The 18119-nt window shown below is 39.9% G+C and overlaps 2 protein-coding genes across 3 annotated transcripts; one reads left to right on the top strand and one right to left on the bottom strand.

Annotated features, from left to right (window-relative positions):
- Positions 1-6054: 6054 nt before the first annotated feature.
- Positions 6055-9624, top strand: LOC144518919 (uncharacterized). The gene is made up of 7 exons (XM_078251799.1): positions 6055-6129; positions 6244-6328; positions 6677-6861; positions 7864-7948; positions 8047-8197; positions 8446-8685; positions 9348-9624. The coding sequence occupies exons 1-7, from the start codon at positions 6055-6057 to the stop codon at positions 9403-9405; spliced, it is 879 nt and encodes a 292-aa protein (XP_078107925.1). The 3' UTR covers positions 9406-9624.
- A 944-nt stretch (positions 9625-10568) lies between these two features.
- Positions 10569-17258, bottom strand: zc3h12aa (zinc finger CCCH-type containing 12Aa). 2 transcript variants are annotated; one of them, XM_078252432.1, is made up of 6 exons: positions 17123-17258; positions 15556-16000; positions 14984-15123; positions 12869-13103; positions 12576-12682; positions 10569-12448 (listed from the first exon to the last, which is right to left on the bottom strand). In XM_078252432.1, the coding sequence occupies exons 2-6, from the start codon at positions 15927-15929 to the stop codon at positions 11412-11414; spliced, it is 1893 nt and encodes a 630-aa protein (XP_078108558.1). In that variant the 5' UTR covers positions 15930-16000; positions 17123-17258; the 3' UTR covers positions 10569-11411. The 2 variants fall into 2 exon arrangements, with proteins under 2 accessions (XP_078108558.1, XP_078108557.1); XM_078252431.1 differs by having other exon boundaries at positions 15556-16004; positions 17123-17257.
- Between the last annotated feature and the right edge of the window lie 861 nt (positions 17259-18119).

Raw genomic sequence — 18119 nt, 5'->3', positions numbered from 1 at the left:
AATTGTTCCTCTTGTAGATATCCTTTCATAATGGAAAATGTCTCTAATGGTTAAAGATATATTTTCCCAAAATATGTAAACTTTTCTCATGACCATAAAATGTGGGAATGGTGAGCATTAATGTGCCCACACTGCTGTTGGGTATGACGTTTTTTTCTTCCTTTCAATGTGCATATAGACATGTCAGTATTGTTTTAAGACAGACTTCCACAAATGTGAACCCGTTCTTTAAATATAAAGTTGCAAGCAAAATGTATTTAGAATGCCTCGCTTTACCTGTGTGACTTTTAGCAGATATACAGTCTTTATTGTCACAGAGGAAGATTTCATACACAGGTACACAACATACATGCACACCCATACAGTTGTATCTCACATATGCTTACAAACACATTCACATGCATGCAGTGATCAACATGTTTTTTTTTTAGGACTATTATGGCAGATAGGATAAATCTGCAAAATTGGGTCCTCTTCTTTAGACATCACAGAACTGCACACTGCACTCTGATAGCAAACTGCCCAACATCTTTGTGTATGCCAAAATAAGGTGCATCATGTGTTAACAGTATATCTATGTAAACTTAGCACAAAAAGTAAGGACATTTGTGTTTGGTAGATTATTTCTCTGTGCTAACAATGCTTTTTGACAATAAATTCTATACTGTTGGAAAGCCTGTTTAGTTCCCTTTCAAATGGTGCCCTATTTTTAAGGAACATGTATTTGTGGAATGAGCAGCAGCGCTGAGTATGTGGATTGCACCCATGAAAATTTTTCCAAATCTTCTCTGCCAATGCCAAACAGCTTATTCTGCCATTGACTCGTTTGGTGTTTGGTGGATTGGATGATTCTTCAATCAAGTTTGAAGAAACAAGACATATTGGCAATTTAACAATTTATTCATTTCACAAACAGGAGCCTCAGTAGCGTGTGGAAGAACCATACACAGCCACAACAGGCTGGCACCTCCTCCTCATGCTGGTCACCAGCCTGGTCACACACTGCTGTGGGATAGCATTCCATTCTTCAACCAGCATTTGTCGCAGAATCTCATCTCTATATCTCTCTGCATTGAGATTGCCTCCAATGATGACAAGCCTTGTTTTTCCAGTGAGTGAATCAGCTATGCTGATTGCTGCACCGATAGAGTAACACCTTTTGGTGGAAGCAGTGTGATGGTGTGGGGCGGCATCTCCCTCACTGGAAAAACAAGGCTTGTCATCATTGGAGGCAATCTCAATGCAGAGAGATATAGAAATGAGATTCTGCAACTAGTGGCAATCCCATATCTCCACAGTCTGGGACCGAACTCTATCCTCCAAGATGACAACGTTCGCCCCCACAGGGCGGGGTTTATCAGAGACTACCTCCAGAATGTGGGAGTGGAGAGGATGGAATGGCCTGCCAGCAGTCCTGACATCAACCCCATTGAACACTTGTGGGATCAGCTTGGGCGTGCTGTTCGTGCCAGAGTGACCAACACAACCACGTTGGCTGACTTGCGACAAATGCTGGTTGAAGAATGGGATGCCATCCCACAGCAGTGTGTGACCAGGCTGGTGACCAGCATGAGGAGGAGGTGCCAGGCTGTTGTGGCTGTGTATGGTTCTTCCACACGCTACTGAGGCTCCTGTTTGTGAAATGAATAAATTGTTAAATTGCCAATATGTCTTGTTTCTTCAAACTTCAATCATCCAATCCACCAAACGAGTCAAAGGCAGAATAAACTGTTTGACATTGGCAGAGAAGATTTCGCAAAATTTTCATGGGCACAACCCACATACCCATGAGCTGCTGCTCATCCCACACATGCATGTTCCTTACAAATGGGGCACCATTTGAAAGGGAACTAAACAGGCTTTCCAACGGTATAAGATTTATTGCCAAAAAGCATTGTTACCACAGAGAAAGAATCTACCAAACAAATTTCCTTACTTTTTGTGCTAAGTTTATATATCCACATCATCTGCAAAATTCTAAAATGTCCTTAATAAAGACACTATTGTCTGATTGCCAAATACTCTAGTTTGCGGCATGCAAGCTCATTGTCAAATGAATGAATACGAGTAAAGATAACAGATTGTTTTGCGAAGCTGGGAATGTATTAATACTGTTTGGTTGATTGTTTGCATGTGTGTGTATGATTGATGAGGACAAGAGTGTAAGATGAGGTGAGAGTGTGTTTTTCCTGTCTCTCTGAATGCAGACAACAGATAGAGAGATTTTTATATATCGCACCTGAACAGAAGCTGACCATATAAGTGATGCATTTATACACCTATTATACAAATGTATACGCCTTCACACACACACACACACACACACACACACACACACACACACACACACACACACACACACACACACACACACACACACACACACAAATTAATCAGTATGCAGGCTCACATTTCACTTAAATGCCCAGCTTTACTTTGAAACCAAAGCCTCTTGTACTATATAATCAGTAGGATAATCAACCAGGAAGAAATGCTGCCACTTTTCACACTTGATTTCCTAACCATGAAACTATGATGCGGTGGTTTACGCTGAACAAACAACTCTTTAATAATCCTGTTTCTGACCAGCATGCACACAGAAAAGTCATAAACTGCTATTATGTAAAAATACAGAAGTTTGTGTAATGAAACAAAAAACAAGGGTTGCAGTCTCACGTCTCACATTTTAGGCAATTGCCTTATGATTATAGACCTTCTGTGCAATATCAAAGTGTATGGCAAAATCATTTTGAACCCAATGCCATTGTTTCAGTTCCTCAGAGCTCAACATTTTCTTTTCAGGAAATATTTCCAAGTAGGAATGAACATGCCTATTCTGGTGTGTTCTTCTGTTCCAACTGGCTGAATGTGTACCTAAACACGCAGATAGATTTTTGTATTTGTAGTCCCGAACTGCATACTACAAAAATCTAACCGCAGTCTAAGCTACCATGAGCTAATTTTAGCTTACATGTCAAACGGGGCTAGTCTTTCAACGGCTCTGGGGCTAGTAAATCAGCATGTAGGAGAATGTAAAGTCGCACGTCAACAGCAAGGTGACCAGTAAAACTACAGCAGACGACTACCCTTGGCTAAAAATAACTTACTTTAAGATGCTTCTTCAGGTTGGAGGTGGAGTAATTTGGACGCTGAAAGGAAGTTAGTTGCTGGCAAGCAGAAGTTGCACTGCAGTGCACAGTTATATTTCATTCTCTCTTCTTTCTTTAATGTGAAATGCTGTTTGAATTTCCAAGATAGAAACGCATTCCTGCCCTGGCTCTGTTGTGCCGGTTCTAGCTCCATCTTTACCTCTATCAGTGATTAGGCAAATAGCAAATTTTTTCGTTTTCATATTGGGGCTTCTGGGAAATGCATGGAATTGCGAGAGTGAATAAACCTGTGAAACAGAGAAGTATCGTCATGTAACAATGTAACTGTATTCTAAATACCAGCTATTTAAATTGTAACTGTAACGGAATACAGTTACTCATAATTTGTATTCTGAATACGTAACACCGGTACATGTATTCCGTTACTCCCCAACACTGGCCAAGGCCAATGAGTTTGAGTTAGAAGAAATGATAAATAGCATAATTTCTCTTTATTATTAAAAGTTAGAGTGTGCTCACATCAACAGATTCTCACTCCCTCTCCCAATCTCGTAAAATACAGACGATTGGTCAGGTGCCTTTGTCGTTCTTATTGACGCTAAAAGTCTCCTGTAGCGTCCTCTGCACGGTATGGGAGCACCCCCTGCCTCTCCCTGTTGCTGGCAGCCCCTCGCCGTGCGCTGCGACCGGCTCTGGGTCGGCTTGGAAAGAATGGGATTGTTGGGTTCAGGAAAACAAAAACTGGATTGGGTTCGGAAAACGGGGCTACCATCGGAGTTCACAAAAACGCAGTCTACAAAACCTTGGGAGCATTACGCACGATCACACTCATTGTCAAAAGGTTGCGGAAAACTGGGCCCCTTTTTTACACATGGAAATTCTTTATAAATCCCGACTTTTGCGAGGAATGTTGCGAAGGCAAATTTCGCCTTGCTTCACGCAACTTTTTCTTGCATAAGAGGTTTTATAAATGAGGCCCCAGGAAGACGGAACAAACTGGAACACCGACAACATACCAGAGAAGAGAAATACTACACCACAGTACAGTACAGTACAGTACACAGCACCACAATCGAAGACAATGATCCCACAAGACACAAAGAAAAACACAGAGACTAAATACACAAGTAAATAAGAGTTAACAAGGGGCAGGTGACACAAGAGCTGGTGAACAGGTGAAAGACATCAGGGAGGAGCAAACAACCACAAAGGTGGGAAAACCAAAAGACAGGAAGTAAAACAAGACAACACATAAGAGAACAGAGAGACTACAAAATAAAACAGGAAATGGAAAACCAACAGAAAACATGAAACCAACTTAACACAGAAACTTGACATAGATGTGACACTTCAGTCTTTCTCTAATGCATGCAGTAGCAGAGAATGATATACTGTAAATAGGCCTATGTAATATTTGGCTGGAAAATTATTTGTAGTCAATGCCTTGTTGAAGTAAAAAATCCACAGACATAAGCAGACACTTCTTCTCACTAGAGATGCTCTGCCAGGCTCGCACTGCTTTCCACTGGTTAGTCATAAAAAAACTAATCGGGCAAAAAGGGCCCCGAAGCCCCCAGTTTGGGGAAATTTGATTTATTGTTACTGTATGCACTGCTCAATCAAAACGTAAGAGTTTCAATAAGGTCCTAAAGGTTAAATCTAGGATTTTGTATAAAATGATAGGCCTACACAAGACATCTACAATATTACATTATATATTTAATATATATTAGTTTGTCCGAGCTTTTACAATGAGTAAAACAGATGAGTTAAATTAGACTATAAAATGAATCGTAGTTACATTTGAGAGCATCTGTTAAAAATAATTACTTCCTTGAAGTAACTGTTGAACATTGACCACAAAGTGCTATTTTACACAACTGTTAATTTGTTTATTTACTCATCTGTTTTATTGTATTTCATCTGCCCATAACTGGATAGCTGTCAACTTACTTCACAGCTGTTATCGTTTATTCTTTATGTTTAACTATGTCCACGTACCTCCATGAGGGGCCATCGAGAAAGTCTAAAGTCTAAAGTCCCTTGGGGTTGACTATTGTACTCAGTGTAAAAAAACACTAATGAAGAGCTGGAACAAGCAAATAGAAAACAATGTATGTTATGCTGTCACACTATGGAAATGTATATAAAGTATTCTGTAAATTAAAAGGGATATCAAAACAATGCTTGGCCTAACATTTGTTTATATCTCTTTAGCTCTTACAACTGAATAAAAAGACAGACAGAACAGATGGGTGCTGACACTGAATCCTCCTTCCTCCAACAGCGCTAAGAGTTGCACTGCATGTGGAGGCTTATTCACATTGTTTATAGTTAAGGCTCAGTAGCCCAAATTAAGCAGCCTGGATGCAACTGGACTGTGTAACTGCATGACTAAGAGGATTAGACAGATTTACCTACCCAGCAGTCTTCAGCAGCACTGTTCACACGGACTTGGTGCATTGCAACAGGTCAGTGAGCTCTGTGTGCCACATTAGCATTCATCATGGACTAGTACAGAGACCCATTGAGCAGAAATGGGAGCTACCGATTCCTTATGACCTCACATGGGATCCTTTCCTCCCAGCCTATAGTTGAGCTTCTGGCAAAGGTCAGTGTCCAGCTCTGTCTGTACATTTTCCAATAGTATAGCTTCCATCCATGTTGTTATGTGTATTTGTTTGTGTAAGTCATAGCATGGCAGCATCTAGCTACAGATGGCATAGCCTACTTTCTTTAGAAGCCAACACCTGATCCTTTGGACTAATTAGACCACAGTTCAGTTAAACTATGTTCATCAATACACATGTATACACAAATGTTGAGATCAATAACATTTCATCTGAATTACTTCACAACTATATGAGCTGTAATAGATATATCACATTAGTGGTAAATCTTTCCCCAGTCAGAATACCACAATGTGAGGTGAACATGCTTCAACATGACAGCATATATCCTGTGGACTGTGTTTACATGGACATTCAAGGGGATACTGTGCACCTGCCGGTTCCTTTGGGTGAGTGTATGCTCTGTAAAATGTGTAATTCGTATTGAAATTTGGATATCTCATGAAAAATGTTTTGATAGGTTCATGTGTAGTAAATGTAAACCATGTTCATTTGCATTTCAGATATGCCCATACAACGCAATCAAATTCTTGCCAAGGAAACGGCACATTACAGAGGACACACGCCGGCAGCTGAAACAGCTTGTGGGTAAGGATCTCCTAAAATCAACGATAAAAACTGCCCAATAAAATCTTGACTTTCAAATGAAAATACGTAGCTGGCTTAAATCTATTCAAAGGTGCTGGTGCATTGATCCTTTTTGTGTTTTGGGAAAGATTATAAAAGATGATCTTCCAGTATCCTTCAAATGAATTGTTATGATGGAATAAAGTCTAACTATCACATCTATAAGGGTTCACTGTAGACCAACAACAAGCTGTATTGTCTTATCTAGAAGCCAAAGGTTTATTTGCGTCCTACTGTAAACCTACTTCACATCTGCTCAGCATGTGTAGTACATATGATGTGATGACCTAATTTGACTTTATTTGTCAGGTTCTGAAAGTAAAGTGATCGCAGCCATACCAGGCAGCCCTGACCGTGCAACTTCCCTTCATAAAAGACTGACCAAAACCGAGAACGAGATACTGTCACTCAAGACCAGGGTTGCCTGTGATAAAGCATCATGTGAAAGGAGGTTTATGGAGCTGCAAAGAGAACAGGAAGAGCTACGTAATCAGGTTTGCTTGTGAATGTGTGTGTGTGTGTGTGTGTGGGGGGGGGGGGGTGTGTATGTGTGTGTGTGGTTGAAATTCTTTCTATGACTTCAGTATTCAAATAATTTACTTAAAGCTGCAGTGGATAGAATGCAAAAAACATCCGAATTTGAAGTAGAGTGAGACCTGTTCCTGCAGCTATCCCTCTCCCCTTTTTGTTGCACGGGCAATGCATGTGCAGAACAGCCAATAGGACGCTCTCTCTCTGACATTAATTGTGATTGACCAAAGTCTTCCGTAACGGCTAGATTATCAGAAGCCTGAATACAGAGCCAAGATGAGGTGCAGAAGTCTAGTTTTCTCTCAGACCACTTGAATTACAATATGCTGAAAGATTATTATGGAATTTTTAGCCAACGACGCCAAAAATAAAGTGCCTACCACAGCTTTAAGTAAAAGTAGCAATACCACATTATCAAAATATTCTAGATTAAAAGTCCTGCATCTAAATGTTTACTTAAGAGAACAGTACTTAAAAGTACAGACATAGCTTATTAGTAACAGCATGTCCTTAAAGAATCAAAAGTAAAAGTACTCATAATGCAGAGTGGCTACTGTCAGTGTTATAGTATTATATTATTGGATTATTTTTGATGTATTAATATGCAAGTGGCATGTTCATTTTGTATTTGGTCTTGGTGGAACTAATTTTAACTACATACTATTGGTAGTTTAATCTGTAACAATGGATAATATTGTATAACTGATATGTTTTATATATAAAATCTTAATTTGAAAAGTATCTAGTAACTATAGCTCTCAAATAAGTTAGTGAAAAGTACAATATTTCCTTTTGAAATATAGCGAAGTTCAGGTATAAATTAGCATACAATGGAAACGTTCAAGTAAAATTTTAAGGTAGTTGTTCTTTACTAGTACAAAACTTGAGTACATGTACTTTGTTACTTTCCACAACTGGACTTAAGTAATGATAACTTGTCTCCTTTTCCTTTGCTGGCCTCTCAGGTTGAAGTGTTGGTGAAAGTGGGCGGTTGTGATGAGCAGGGAGAGTCAGAAGTGGACAATGGAGAAGCATTGGAGGAGTGTTCAAGTAAATTACAGTCATACACACGGAATTCATTCAACTGTTTTATACATACATGCTTTTGAATTCAATTATGATGTCAACTCCTGTTCTCTAATGAACAGGCGGTCTCTCAAGAATGATGCACCAACACAGAGGGTTTGATGCGTCTTCAAGGGGCGACATTTATGCAAGCAGTTTGTCAGGCAGCCGGTCATCCACATCATCATCAGCACTGAGCTTGAGACCTTCCTCTTCCTCATCTTCAGCCACCAGGTGCAAAAGTGGTATCAATCTTCTGATGTAACTCTCTGCCAGAAAGCTTGATTTCCCAAAATTTCAAACTACACTGCATGGTTTACAGATTTAGTAAAAGTTACTCTTTTTTATTGTATTTCACTTCACAGGTTAAGTATTTTTCTAAAGAAAAAAACACCCATTATATATGATGTAATATCACTGATGTTTCAAAAGCTGTCATTGATTATCTCTATCTTTGTTTTACTGACTCAAACCTCTTCCAGTGTAAGGTCATGGAGAACGTCCATGGGGCCTCACCGGGCTTTTGTACCCCACTCCCCCATGGACCTGGAGCTGGGTCACCGGGTCAGGATCATGCTGCCATCTGGACGGATCAGCACGGGAACGATTCGTTTCCTGGGCCACCTGCAGGGGGAGGCAGATCTCCACCTTGGGGTGGAGCTGCAGACACCTGATCATGGATTACATGATGGCAGTCACAGGGGACTCAGCTACTTTGAATGGTAAAACGGATTTCTCATTTCCTTACTGTGTATACACAAGCAACATGTAGCTTCTTAATGCGTCTCAGGATGTGTAACCTGACATTCAGTGCTGCACTGGAATTTATTGGTTCCAATCAGATGTCACATTGGAGATGTACACAGCCCATTTAAATGAACTTGTAATGGATAATCTGTTATTAAACTATGATTCCCAAAGCCTTGGTTAAATACATTAAAATACATTAAAGTATCTCTATGTATGAAGGCATCACACTGCGGTCCTTAGGTATTTCACACAGCCAAACATTGCCTCCATACATGCAAATTCTGTGCACTTAGTGGCTGAGCTGGATATGCAAATCTCAGGCTGTGGTAAACTTGTCAGCCTCACATTACAGCATTTAAGAGGTGGGGCATGAACTCAGAATGTGAGATGACCTATTTGCCTGCAGCAAGGACATATTTGACTCCTTGTTGGGAACGGGGCTCAAATGTAGTCTTTTCTTAAGAAACCCGGTTGTGAAATACAATAAGCACATGGACTATTGTCTCCTACAAACTAAATAAACATCTTTAAAACAATTCCTATGTGCTTTTTCTTTACTTACTTGTACTTTAGCCAATTAAATTAAACATTGCTATCATTAATATTTTGTTATTTTTGTTTCTGTCCTTTGCAGCAAGCCTGGCTATGGTGCCTTTGTACCATTCCACAAACTACTGATGGCCTGGGAGTGACAGAAGTACAGACTGCTGATGTAGAGCTGCCCCATCTGGATGCATTAAAGGAGGGCCAACATAATGTAGAACAGTAGTTACATCCATGGATTTGATAACTTATCATAATGTCATAAATCTTTGTATCAAAGTATATACTTAAAAGGTATGTATTGTCTTGTCCTGTTATTCACAATAAAAATATGAATTTCAACAAACAGTTCCGTTATGTGAGCTTTGGCGGACTGTAATGTTGAAGTTGCAGAAAGTAATTGCTGTTCTTTTGCTGAATTGGGTGGTGAACTACTCTATTCACAAAACAAGCAAAAGTGTGTTTACTGAGAAATGTTGAATTTGGGCTAAAAAACAATGACAACTATAGCTCTAAAAAGGTGTTTTTCTTGTCCTTACCTTAATGCTTAGACATGCTCACAATGACAATAGCATGTTAATGTTTGGTATGTATAATGCTTACCATGTTTACCATGTTAGTTTAGCGTGTTTGCATGCTTACATTCTCTAATTAGCACTGAACACAAAGTACAACAGAGACTAATGTGAACGTCATTAGTTTTGCAGGTATTTGAAAGTAGTTGGGGATCGAAGTGATTTCAATTTCCCTTCTAGTGACCAAATGTGTTTATCAAAATTCAGAGCAATCCATCTTGATGGTGAAAAGTCAGAGAATCACCAAAGTTATAAGGATTCATCCAATGGGCACCATGAGTGTCTGTACAAAATGTCATGGCAATCCATCAAATAGTTGTAGAGCCAAACTGTGTCATTCAACAGTAACTCCAGAATAGCTAAACTTTGTTCAATTGACAAGTCTGTCACTTTAGCATACACACACACACACCTGACCTTTCCCCCCAGACAGTGGAAAAACAAAATGAGTTTCAAGCTCGCAAAATGAGATGCATGGTACAACATTTCTTAGTTTGTAAAACAGTTGGGGTCTCCCTGATTTTTCAGAAAAATGGTTGTATAGAAAGCTCTGTGTGCGTAGGAGATGTACTTGTGAAATTTAGTGACGGAGTTTGGTAGGAATCTTGGGAAATAAGTTATGATGTAAGCATAAGTGAGTGCCAATACTAAGTTCCTGATAAACTTTGGAGACATATTTACAGTAGCATTAGCCAAGCTCAAAAAGACTGGTCACCTTACAAGTAAGACACACATCATACCTGACACATGACATTCTTTATTTTTTTAATGACATGGTTTTTCCTTGACATGCTTACTATGAATGTATCTTCAGTATATAAAGTGATTTTTCTAAAAGAACATAATCTGCATGAGAACCACATTTCACATTTGTATTGTCATGTTTCAATTGCACAGTGAACCTAATACATGTGTAATATTACACAACACTTTTTCTGTGAATAGTTTCATGAAACTGATGCTGATTTACAGGAAAAGGGTGATGACACACAAGCTATCGCTGGTGTCAAAGTCTTCTCAATTTCCTTGTGAGGTCAGGATTTATTGTAAATACAATTTGGGAGCCTGGATCCTCGACTGGATTGACTGATAACTGATTGGGCGGCCACAGCATATTGAAATATACTACACCTTACAGAGATACTATTGCAAGCTGTTTTGGAGAACTACAGTGAAAGTAAAAAAAAACTTATTTTTGGGAAAAAGATTGAAATATATCACATTTGACACAATATGCATCAACAGTCAAAACTCTAGAAACTCAGTCATAACTACTTTTGGTCTAGAGGCACTTTTCATCCAAAACACTGGATGGCAAGGTAACATTTGACTACAATGTCATACAAATGCATATAACAGATTGTCTTAACTGTTACATACATAGGAAGGCAAACTACACTTCTTTAAAGGCACATTACATAGAATAAAACATATTTTCAATTAGCTTTCAAATCACTCAACCATAGACACTATAAAAGCTTCTCAGAAGATCCTCATTTGCTATGATAGAGAGTCAACACAAGTATCATGTTAGTTCTGACTGAAGAGGATGCAAGGGAAGACAATCATCAGAGGAACTATCAGAATATCCCTCTCTGAGCCTTTAGGTTGAGGATCTCTGCAGCCAGTTTCTCTGCATTCATCACATGTGGAAACATTTCCATGACTGTATCCACCTGATGAGGATTAAAGATGGCTTGCAGTTTCTTGCGGAGTTCCAACCTTTGTGGGTCAAACGCAGCAGAGGATGACTGTTGTTGGCCCCAGGAATGGTACTGATGGCCTTTGTAAGAGCAGTTGTGGGAGTGTGAGGAATGGACCGAAGAGGGGACATTACATGATGTCCTGGCTTGGGTCAGCCCCTGAAAGGGATCTGACCAGTATTTTTGCTGATGATGTGGCGCTCCACTGTAATGGAGATGGCTGGGGAGGCTGTTTTGGTGTGGTACACCAGGCGGGAACATGTGAGGAGGGTAGGTGTCATATTTGGGTTGACCCTTGGAGTCCGGGTTTCCATTATGCTGCAGATGAGCTGTTGAGGGCACCACATGGGAACAGCACCTGCAGGACTGGCTGGTGTTTTTTTCCTTTAAATGCACTGGGGCAACTCTGGGTCCAGGGAGGGCACCTTGCTGCTGGGGCCTGAGCCTGTGGGAGTTGCTGAGGTAATGCGAAAAGTCAGAGAACTGACTCTCATAAGAGCCAAGGCCAGAATCCAGGTACTCGTGAGAGATGTTGGCATAGTAATGATTGGGCATGGAGTGCAGCCCAGGCTCTTTCTGACACTGGCCCCCTGTTAAAGGACAGGGCATTTGATTTGGACTTTTTTGAGGATCCTCCCAGTACAACAGTGTATTTTCACAAACCTGATTGTGATATGAAGAACTTTGCTGGTCTCTAATGTGCTCTGTGTTAGAGTCTTGAGGATAGGAAAAGGCATTATGAGAAGGCCCAGGATCAGACTGAAACTGTCTGGGTGATAATCTGGCATTTCTCTCTTCTTTTACAGTAGAAATCTGGGCTTTCTCTCTCAATTCATCAGCCAAGGACAGGTAGGACTGGTTTGACCGCTCAGGATGGTAGAACTTACATTTGAGGCCGTAAGTGCACTTTTTGTCTGAGGATACAAAAATGGTGACACACACACACACAAAAGTAAGTATAAGTAATCTCATTTGGGAACCAGCTTACTTCCTTGTCCAAAAACTCTAAAGGAATGGAACTCTGTGATTATCATATCTTACCATATGGACAGAGCTGTCTCTTTTGCTCCGTAGGCAGAGGTTTTTTCCGAAGGAAGTTGTCAAGACTGGGACCATGGCGACCCAGAGGGTCATCTGGGGGCATGAACCTAGACAAAAAAAAAACAGAAATAACTGATTTCTTCATTTACTTGTGACAAATCAGCTGGGTGCTGCATAGTTATGTTTCCCTGATTACACCCTTAAGAGAAAATATTCCCTCTGGAACAACTTTAAACAGCATTAAAATGTCAAACCTCACACGCTCAGGTAGAAAAAAAGGGCTAATTGCTTACTTGTCATTTACAAAGGAGAACATGAGGAGTCTCTCCTCGATGCATTTCTTCCACTCAGGTCTTTCTCCTTGGAGGTCACGGTAGGTGTCATTGGATACAATCACTCCATCCGACTCATACGCCAACTTGACGATAAAGCGGTCATCATAGCAAACCACTCGCTTACCACCAACACGGCGCGATGGAGTGAAGACCACTATTTTCCGTTTTTCAAGCTCTAGCAAGATGTGTTGATCTAAGAGTGCAAACAACCATGAGTCAGATGGCTCTGGAGAGAGGTACTTGCATTACAGGTTTTGTTGAATGTTGTTTATAATACGAAAAGCTTTGTTATGTAAGACACACATGTGTCATGATCCTCAACCGCACGTCGAAGATACGAAACACCACTAAGCAGTTTTCAAAAGCACCACCAATCAAACAGAAAAGAAAAGATATCCGACATCACCTGTACAAACATCATAACAATCTAATATGTACATTATATCATATTACTCTACTTGCAAAATGACTGAATGAAAACATAATACACACACTGTAGGTGCTTATTACACAAGAGGCCAGGTTACATGAAAGTTAGACTGAGCTACAGCCTTACAGACAAAACACACAAACACTTAGAAGCACCTTTCTAACTAAGTGACTGTCGTCACGTTTACGTAACCGCTTGCTGTAGATGACTGTCAACAGTTAACTATGCAAGTAGACTAGGTGTGGAAGAAAAAACACAGCTGTACTTCCTGATGGGGCTTTTCCAGGAATGACTGTGAGCTGACTTTTACTTCCTTGTTCTCGGATTAAAAATAGAACGTTTGAATTGCTTCACCCAGGGTGCACAGTTACTAATAAATCACGAGAGCTACAAGGTGATGATGCATCAGTTTTAAAAGGATGGTCCACCCTTTGCTGTTGTTATACCAGACATTAGATAAGCATGAATAGCTTTAAATCATGTTGCATTAAGACTGAATAAAAGGCAGCTTCTCTACTCAAAAAGATTGTGTTGTGTAGATACTTGTATGATAGTACTGTAATCTGGATTGTTCAGGTACACCCAGAGACGTTAGTGACTCAGCTGTCTGAAATGTAAAGCTCTGGCTGTAGTCTTGGCTTCATATGGAAACATAACTTGGTAGCCAATTGGGTAAATCTCTGTTACACAATCTTAACTGTGTTGCCCCATGGCTTTGGCATGAGTTCAGTAGTTCTGCCTCAGACAGGATTGTAACAGTATATCATAGCTACTGTGGAACTGAATCACAGATACAGCAATATACACACCTACAGCTACAGTTTCAGAGGAGATTTAAGTGGTAGTCATATTCACATTTCTTTGTCTTCAGGGACAAAGCAAAAGAACCACTGATTCCTGGCTAGTTAAACAAAGTAGAAATGTGCTTAACACGCCTACCAACACCTCTAAAGTTAGCTTATCAATTAGTTATATCTTGTTTGTTTATTTATTTTTAAAGTGTGACGCACAATTAAGTTACATCAGGTTTATGCGTTGGACTATTTCTTGGGTGGCATGCTCATCAAAATATTTTGTCTGCAATAACTGCATTTGACATAAGAAGAACCACAAATTATCATTTCATTTAAGGTATGTATAGTGGCTTCAGGGGTGTTCAGGGCATGTAAGAACACATCTCTTTCACATCTAACACATTTTAAAAGTGAGCTGACTTTAATGAATCACCATTGTCCCTAAGCGAATCAGTAGCTCTAAGTGGAGATCCCCTCAATGGTGTCGTTGTCAGCTCAGCTGTATTGCACATAAGTTACTTTCTTGTTAAAAGCACATTGAAAGATTGCAAAAGCCAAAGAAACTCTTTCATACTCAGTAAAAAAACACAGAACCAAAAAGAGTCATTCATGGGTTGGTTCGCTAGTCATGGGTGAACAAATTAACTGGGTCCGTCCCCCCTGTTAAAAATTAAGTCTAGCGCTGTGGCTATTGACTGAAAAGGTAAGCTAGTTAGTCTGCCTGACCTACTGGCCACTCAAGTTTATGACTGCAAGGTAAATAATTTAACACTACTAACACACTATTAGCACTCCTGTGCTTGATGAGCACCATCTGTCTGCTTGGTCGTGCACTTCTTGTATCCTCACCTGTTAAAGGGGCATCAGGTCTGGGCTGCTCTTTGCGCCAAGAGGGTACAAACACAGTAATGGTATCATGCCCTCTGTCCAAAAAGAAATTCACTGCAAGCTGGATGCCTTGACATGAGAACACTTCCTTGTTGCCATGACTGAGAAACAGGGGAGAGAAGATTAGTACAACAATTTGACTATATATAACATGAAAGGGTGAGGTAAAAATTCAGTTGATCTGTGTAAACACCACACGCCTTTGAATGTTCTCTTGGAATATTACTCGCTGTCAACTTCCTGTATTTCACTCCTTGTGTATATGGAAGGTTGAGATTGTGAGGTGTGTGTCTAGAATTTGCATATTGTAGCAATGGCCTTCACAAAAACATGCACAGGCAGGGTGGTGAACGCCCCCCTTTTTAAAGTGACATGACAATGGATGTTTCAGGGTCAGAGTTAAATGACAACACGACAATGATTGATGGCAGTTTGACCAAATCAGCAAAAAATAGCTATAAAAACTGTGAATATTAAGTTAATGATATACTGTATGATCCCATAAAATACAGAAAGGAGCTTATCAAGATTACCTCATGGAAACATTGCTGCCATCAATAACAATAGGCCTCAATTCTGTGTTTGTATTCTTCTGATCCCCGAGTTGTGGTATGATTCTGCAGGGTCCAAGAGTCCAACTGGGAGGCAGCAGCGGGTCCTTTTGGCCTGTGCTCCTCTCATCACTGTCAGAACTGGACACGTAGGGTGCAGCGACAGTCCTGCTGCGAACCAGCTCTCCCAGCACCGAGTTGGTGTCTGTGCTTAAGCCCAGCTTCCTCAGAGCTGCCTTGACGTCTGCTGAGGAGTAACCCAGTTTCCTGAAGGAGTCCACTCTGAGCTGGAGCTCCTCGCTGTGTGGTTCGAGCAGGTCCGACGCTGAGCTCTGGCTGGGAAGTGCCTGATCCATCCTGGAACATCTGGGCCTCTTTTCAGCAGCATAGAAGACGTGTTACACAGCCTCAGGGTGATATTCATACACTGACTGAAGGGAAATTACATTTAATAAGGAATACAGGTTTATTTGACATAATATATCCTCTTCACATTCAGTTTTCGCTTTTTGTTTCCATTCAAGTAAATGTAATCCTATTCCACACCGTCTGACAGAACCCTACATATTTTAAATTGGTTCAGTGAGTTAACTATTCTACAGTAAAACAAGATTACATACTTTTTTATGACTAAACCATCAAATTGAAATAATTGAAATGGCATGTTTGGTATCTGTTATCTGGTATCTGTGTAAACTCTGTTTTTTATGCAACAATGCCACTCTCTGTTGCTCAAATGTGATTTTTTTTAAAACTTGTCTTAAAATTAAATGATAGTAAATTTGATATTTTTGGGGTTTGGACTGTTGGGTGAACAAAACAAGACATTTGATGATGTCACCTTGGGCTCTACTGTGATGGACATTTTGTATGTGTACATGTTGTATAGGCCAAACCCAAATTAATTGAATAGTTAAGAAAACAACAGTCAGATTAACCAATCTTTGTGGTCAACACTTTAATTGCCTTCATTTTAAGGAGGCTACTTTCATAAACTAAAGGCCTATTTACCAATAATTTATATTCCATCTTAATATGCTATTAACAGTATTGTCATTAGCCATTGTTGATGTTATTATGTTATATTATCATTTGGTGTATCTGATGAAGCTACACATTTTAAAAGCTTCATTTTATGTAAATGTAGCCATTTAAATGTTGTACTTGTTACATTTGATTATTAGGAGTTCAATTAAAATGAAAATGACTCGCCTACCACACAGTATGCAGGTAGCCTATAAGAGGCCTGTAGTCCTTATATATAGTAGCCTACAGTAAAGTCTACTTAGCTTTACTCTCAGCCTCCGTTAAATAAAGACAGCTGAACATAACAGTAAGAAACGCTGCGCCACTGTTATTTTACATGTAAGCCTAGCTTATTTTATAAACGAGTAAACGTCCCCCTACGCTAGAAGACACACCGAATGTGATACTACACCTGACTCAGGTGACAAGTGTTCAACGCGACATTTTCCATGCTAACCGGTTGGCAGGTTATAACGGCTCTTTTCTCGTCAACAAATCTCACCACAGAGGCGAACCAACTTACCTCCACTGGTCGTCTCTTTTTGCTCGTGTCCCGTTTGTTAGCAGAAGTCCCTTAAAACTCCCGTTAACGTTGTACAGTAACTTTTACACGGTACTGACTTCCTAGCACCTCCCTCTTGGAAAATTATTTCTTCCCTTTTCCTCCTACTCACGAAGGCATGCTGAGCCTTGCAAAATTTGCATAAATCAGAGATGAGATAAGGTTTTCGTTTCCTTTGGCTGTCAGTCGGTGTGTGTGTGTGTGTGTGTGTGTGTGTGTGTGTGTGTGTGTGTGTGTGTGTGTGTGTGTGTGTGTGTGTGTGTTCTTGTTTAACTATATTCGTGGGGTTCAAAAACCGGGAATACAGTATACTTGTGGGGTCCGGACAGCTTTGTGGGGCCAAAATGCTGGACCCCACAACTTTAAAGGGCTGTTTGAGGGTTAAGACTTGGTTTTAGGATTAGGGTTAGAATTAGGTTATGGTTAGGGTGAGGGTAAGGGTTAAGGTTAGGCATTTAGTTGTGATGGTTAAGGTTAGGGTAAGGGGCTAGGGAATGCATTATGTCAATGACGGGTCCCCACAGAGATAGTGAAACGCACTGTGTGTGATTTTGTTTGTGTGTGTGTGTGTGTGTGTGTGTGTGTCTAACACAACATTTTGATGATCCAATGAAAAGATTAATTTAAGGAACCATTGATTAGTTTGGGGAAAAATATAAAATTGACAGTGTTTTTTAAATAAAGCTTTTAAGCTTGAGACTTGAACAATCCCTCTATCATTTATTTTGGAGTAACCTTACATACCTTAGGCTATGTGTGTGTGCATATCAGTGAATCGCCTTTTTCCACTTATATAAAAATCATATCGAGGACAAGACGTAGTCCGATTTTTATTGAAGTGTAAAAGTTGAATCAAAGACACAAATACCTTAATATCAAACAAAATATATATAAAAATATTATATTATGTTCCATTTAAGATACTTCACTTGAGTATCATCATATGCTATTTTATACA

This window comes from Sander vitreus, chromosome 6 (assembly GCF_031162955.1).
Source record: "Sander vitreus isolate 19-12246 chromosome 6, sanVit1, whole genome shotgun sequence".
Classification (NCBI taxonomy): domain Eukaryota; kingdom Metazoa; phylum Chordata; class Actinopteri; order Perciformes; family Percidae; genus Sander; species Sander vitreus.
Note: the sequence above shows the minus strand (reverse complement) of the source record. Positions and strands in the feature narration are given on the sequence as shown.

What these genes read in the sequence shown, in the direction of transcription:
- zc3h12aa (XM_078252432.1), bottom strand. Translation starts at nt 15,929, where the DNA reads ATGGATCAGGCACTTCCCAGCCAGAGCTCAGCGTCGGACCTGCTCGAA. An exon ending in GGCAGCAATGTTTCCATGAG is followed by an intron (nt 15,124 to 15,555) that starts GTAATCTTGATA and finishes CCTGTTTCTCAG; the next exon opens with TCATGGCAACAAGGAAGTGT. An exon ending in GAGACAGCTCTGTCCATATG is followed by an intron (nt 12,449 to 12,575) that starts GTAAGATATGAT and finishes TTGTATCCTCAG; the next exon opens with ACAAAAAGTGCACTTACGGC.
- LOC144518919 (XM_078251799.1), top strand. Translation starts at nt 6,055, where the DNA reads ATGACAGCATATATCCTGTGGACTGTGTTTACATGGACATTCAAGGGG. An exon ending in GCAGCTGAAACAGCTTGTGG is followed by an intron (nt 6,329 to 6,676) that starts GTAAGGATCTCC and finishes TTTATTTGTCAG; the next exon opens with GTTCTGAAAGTAAAGTGATC. An exon ending in TCCTCATCTTCAGCCACCAG is followed by an intron (nt 8,198 to 8,445) that starts GTGCAAAAGTGG and finishes AACCTCTTCCAG; the next exon opens with TGTAAGGTCATGGAGAACGT.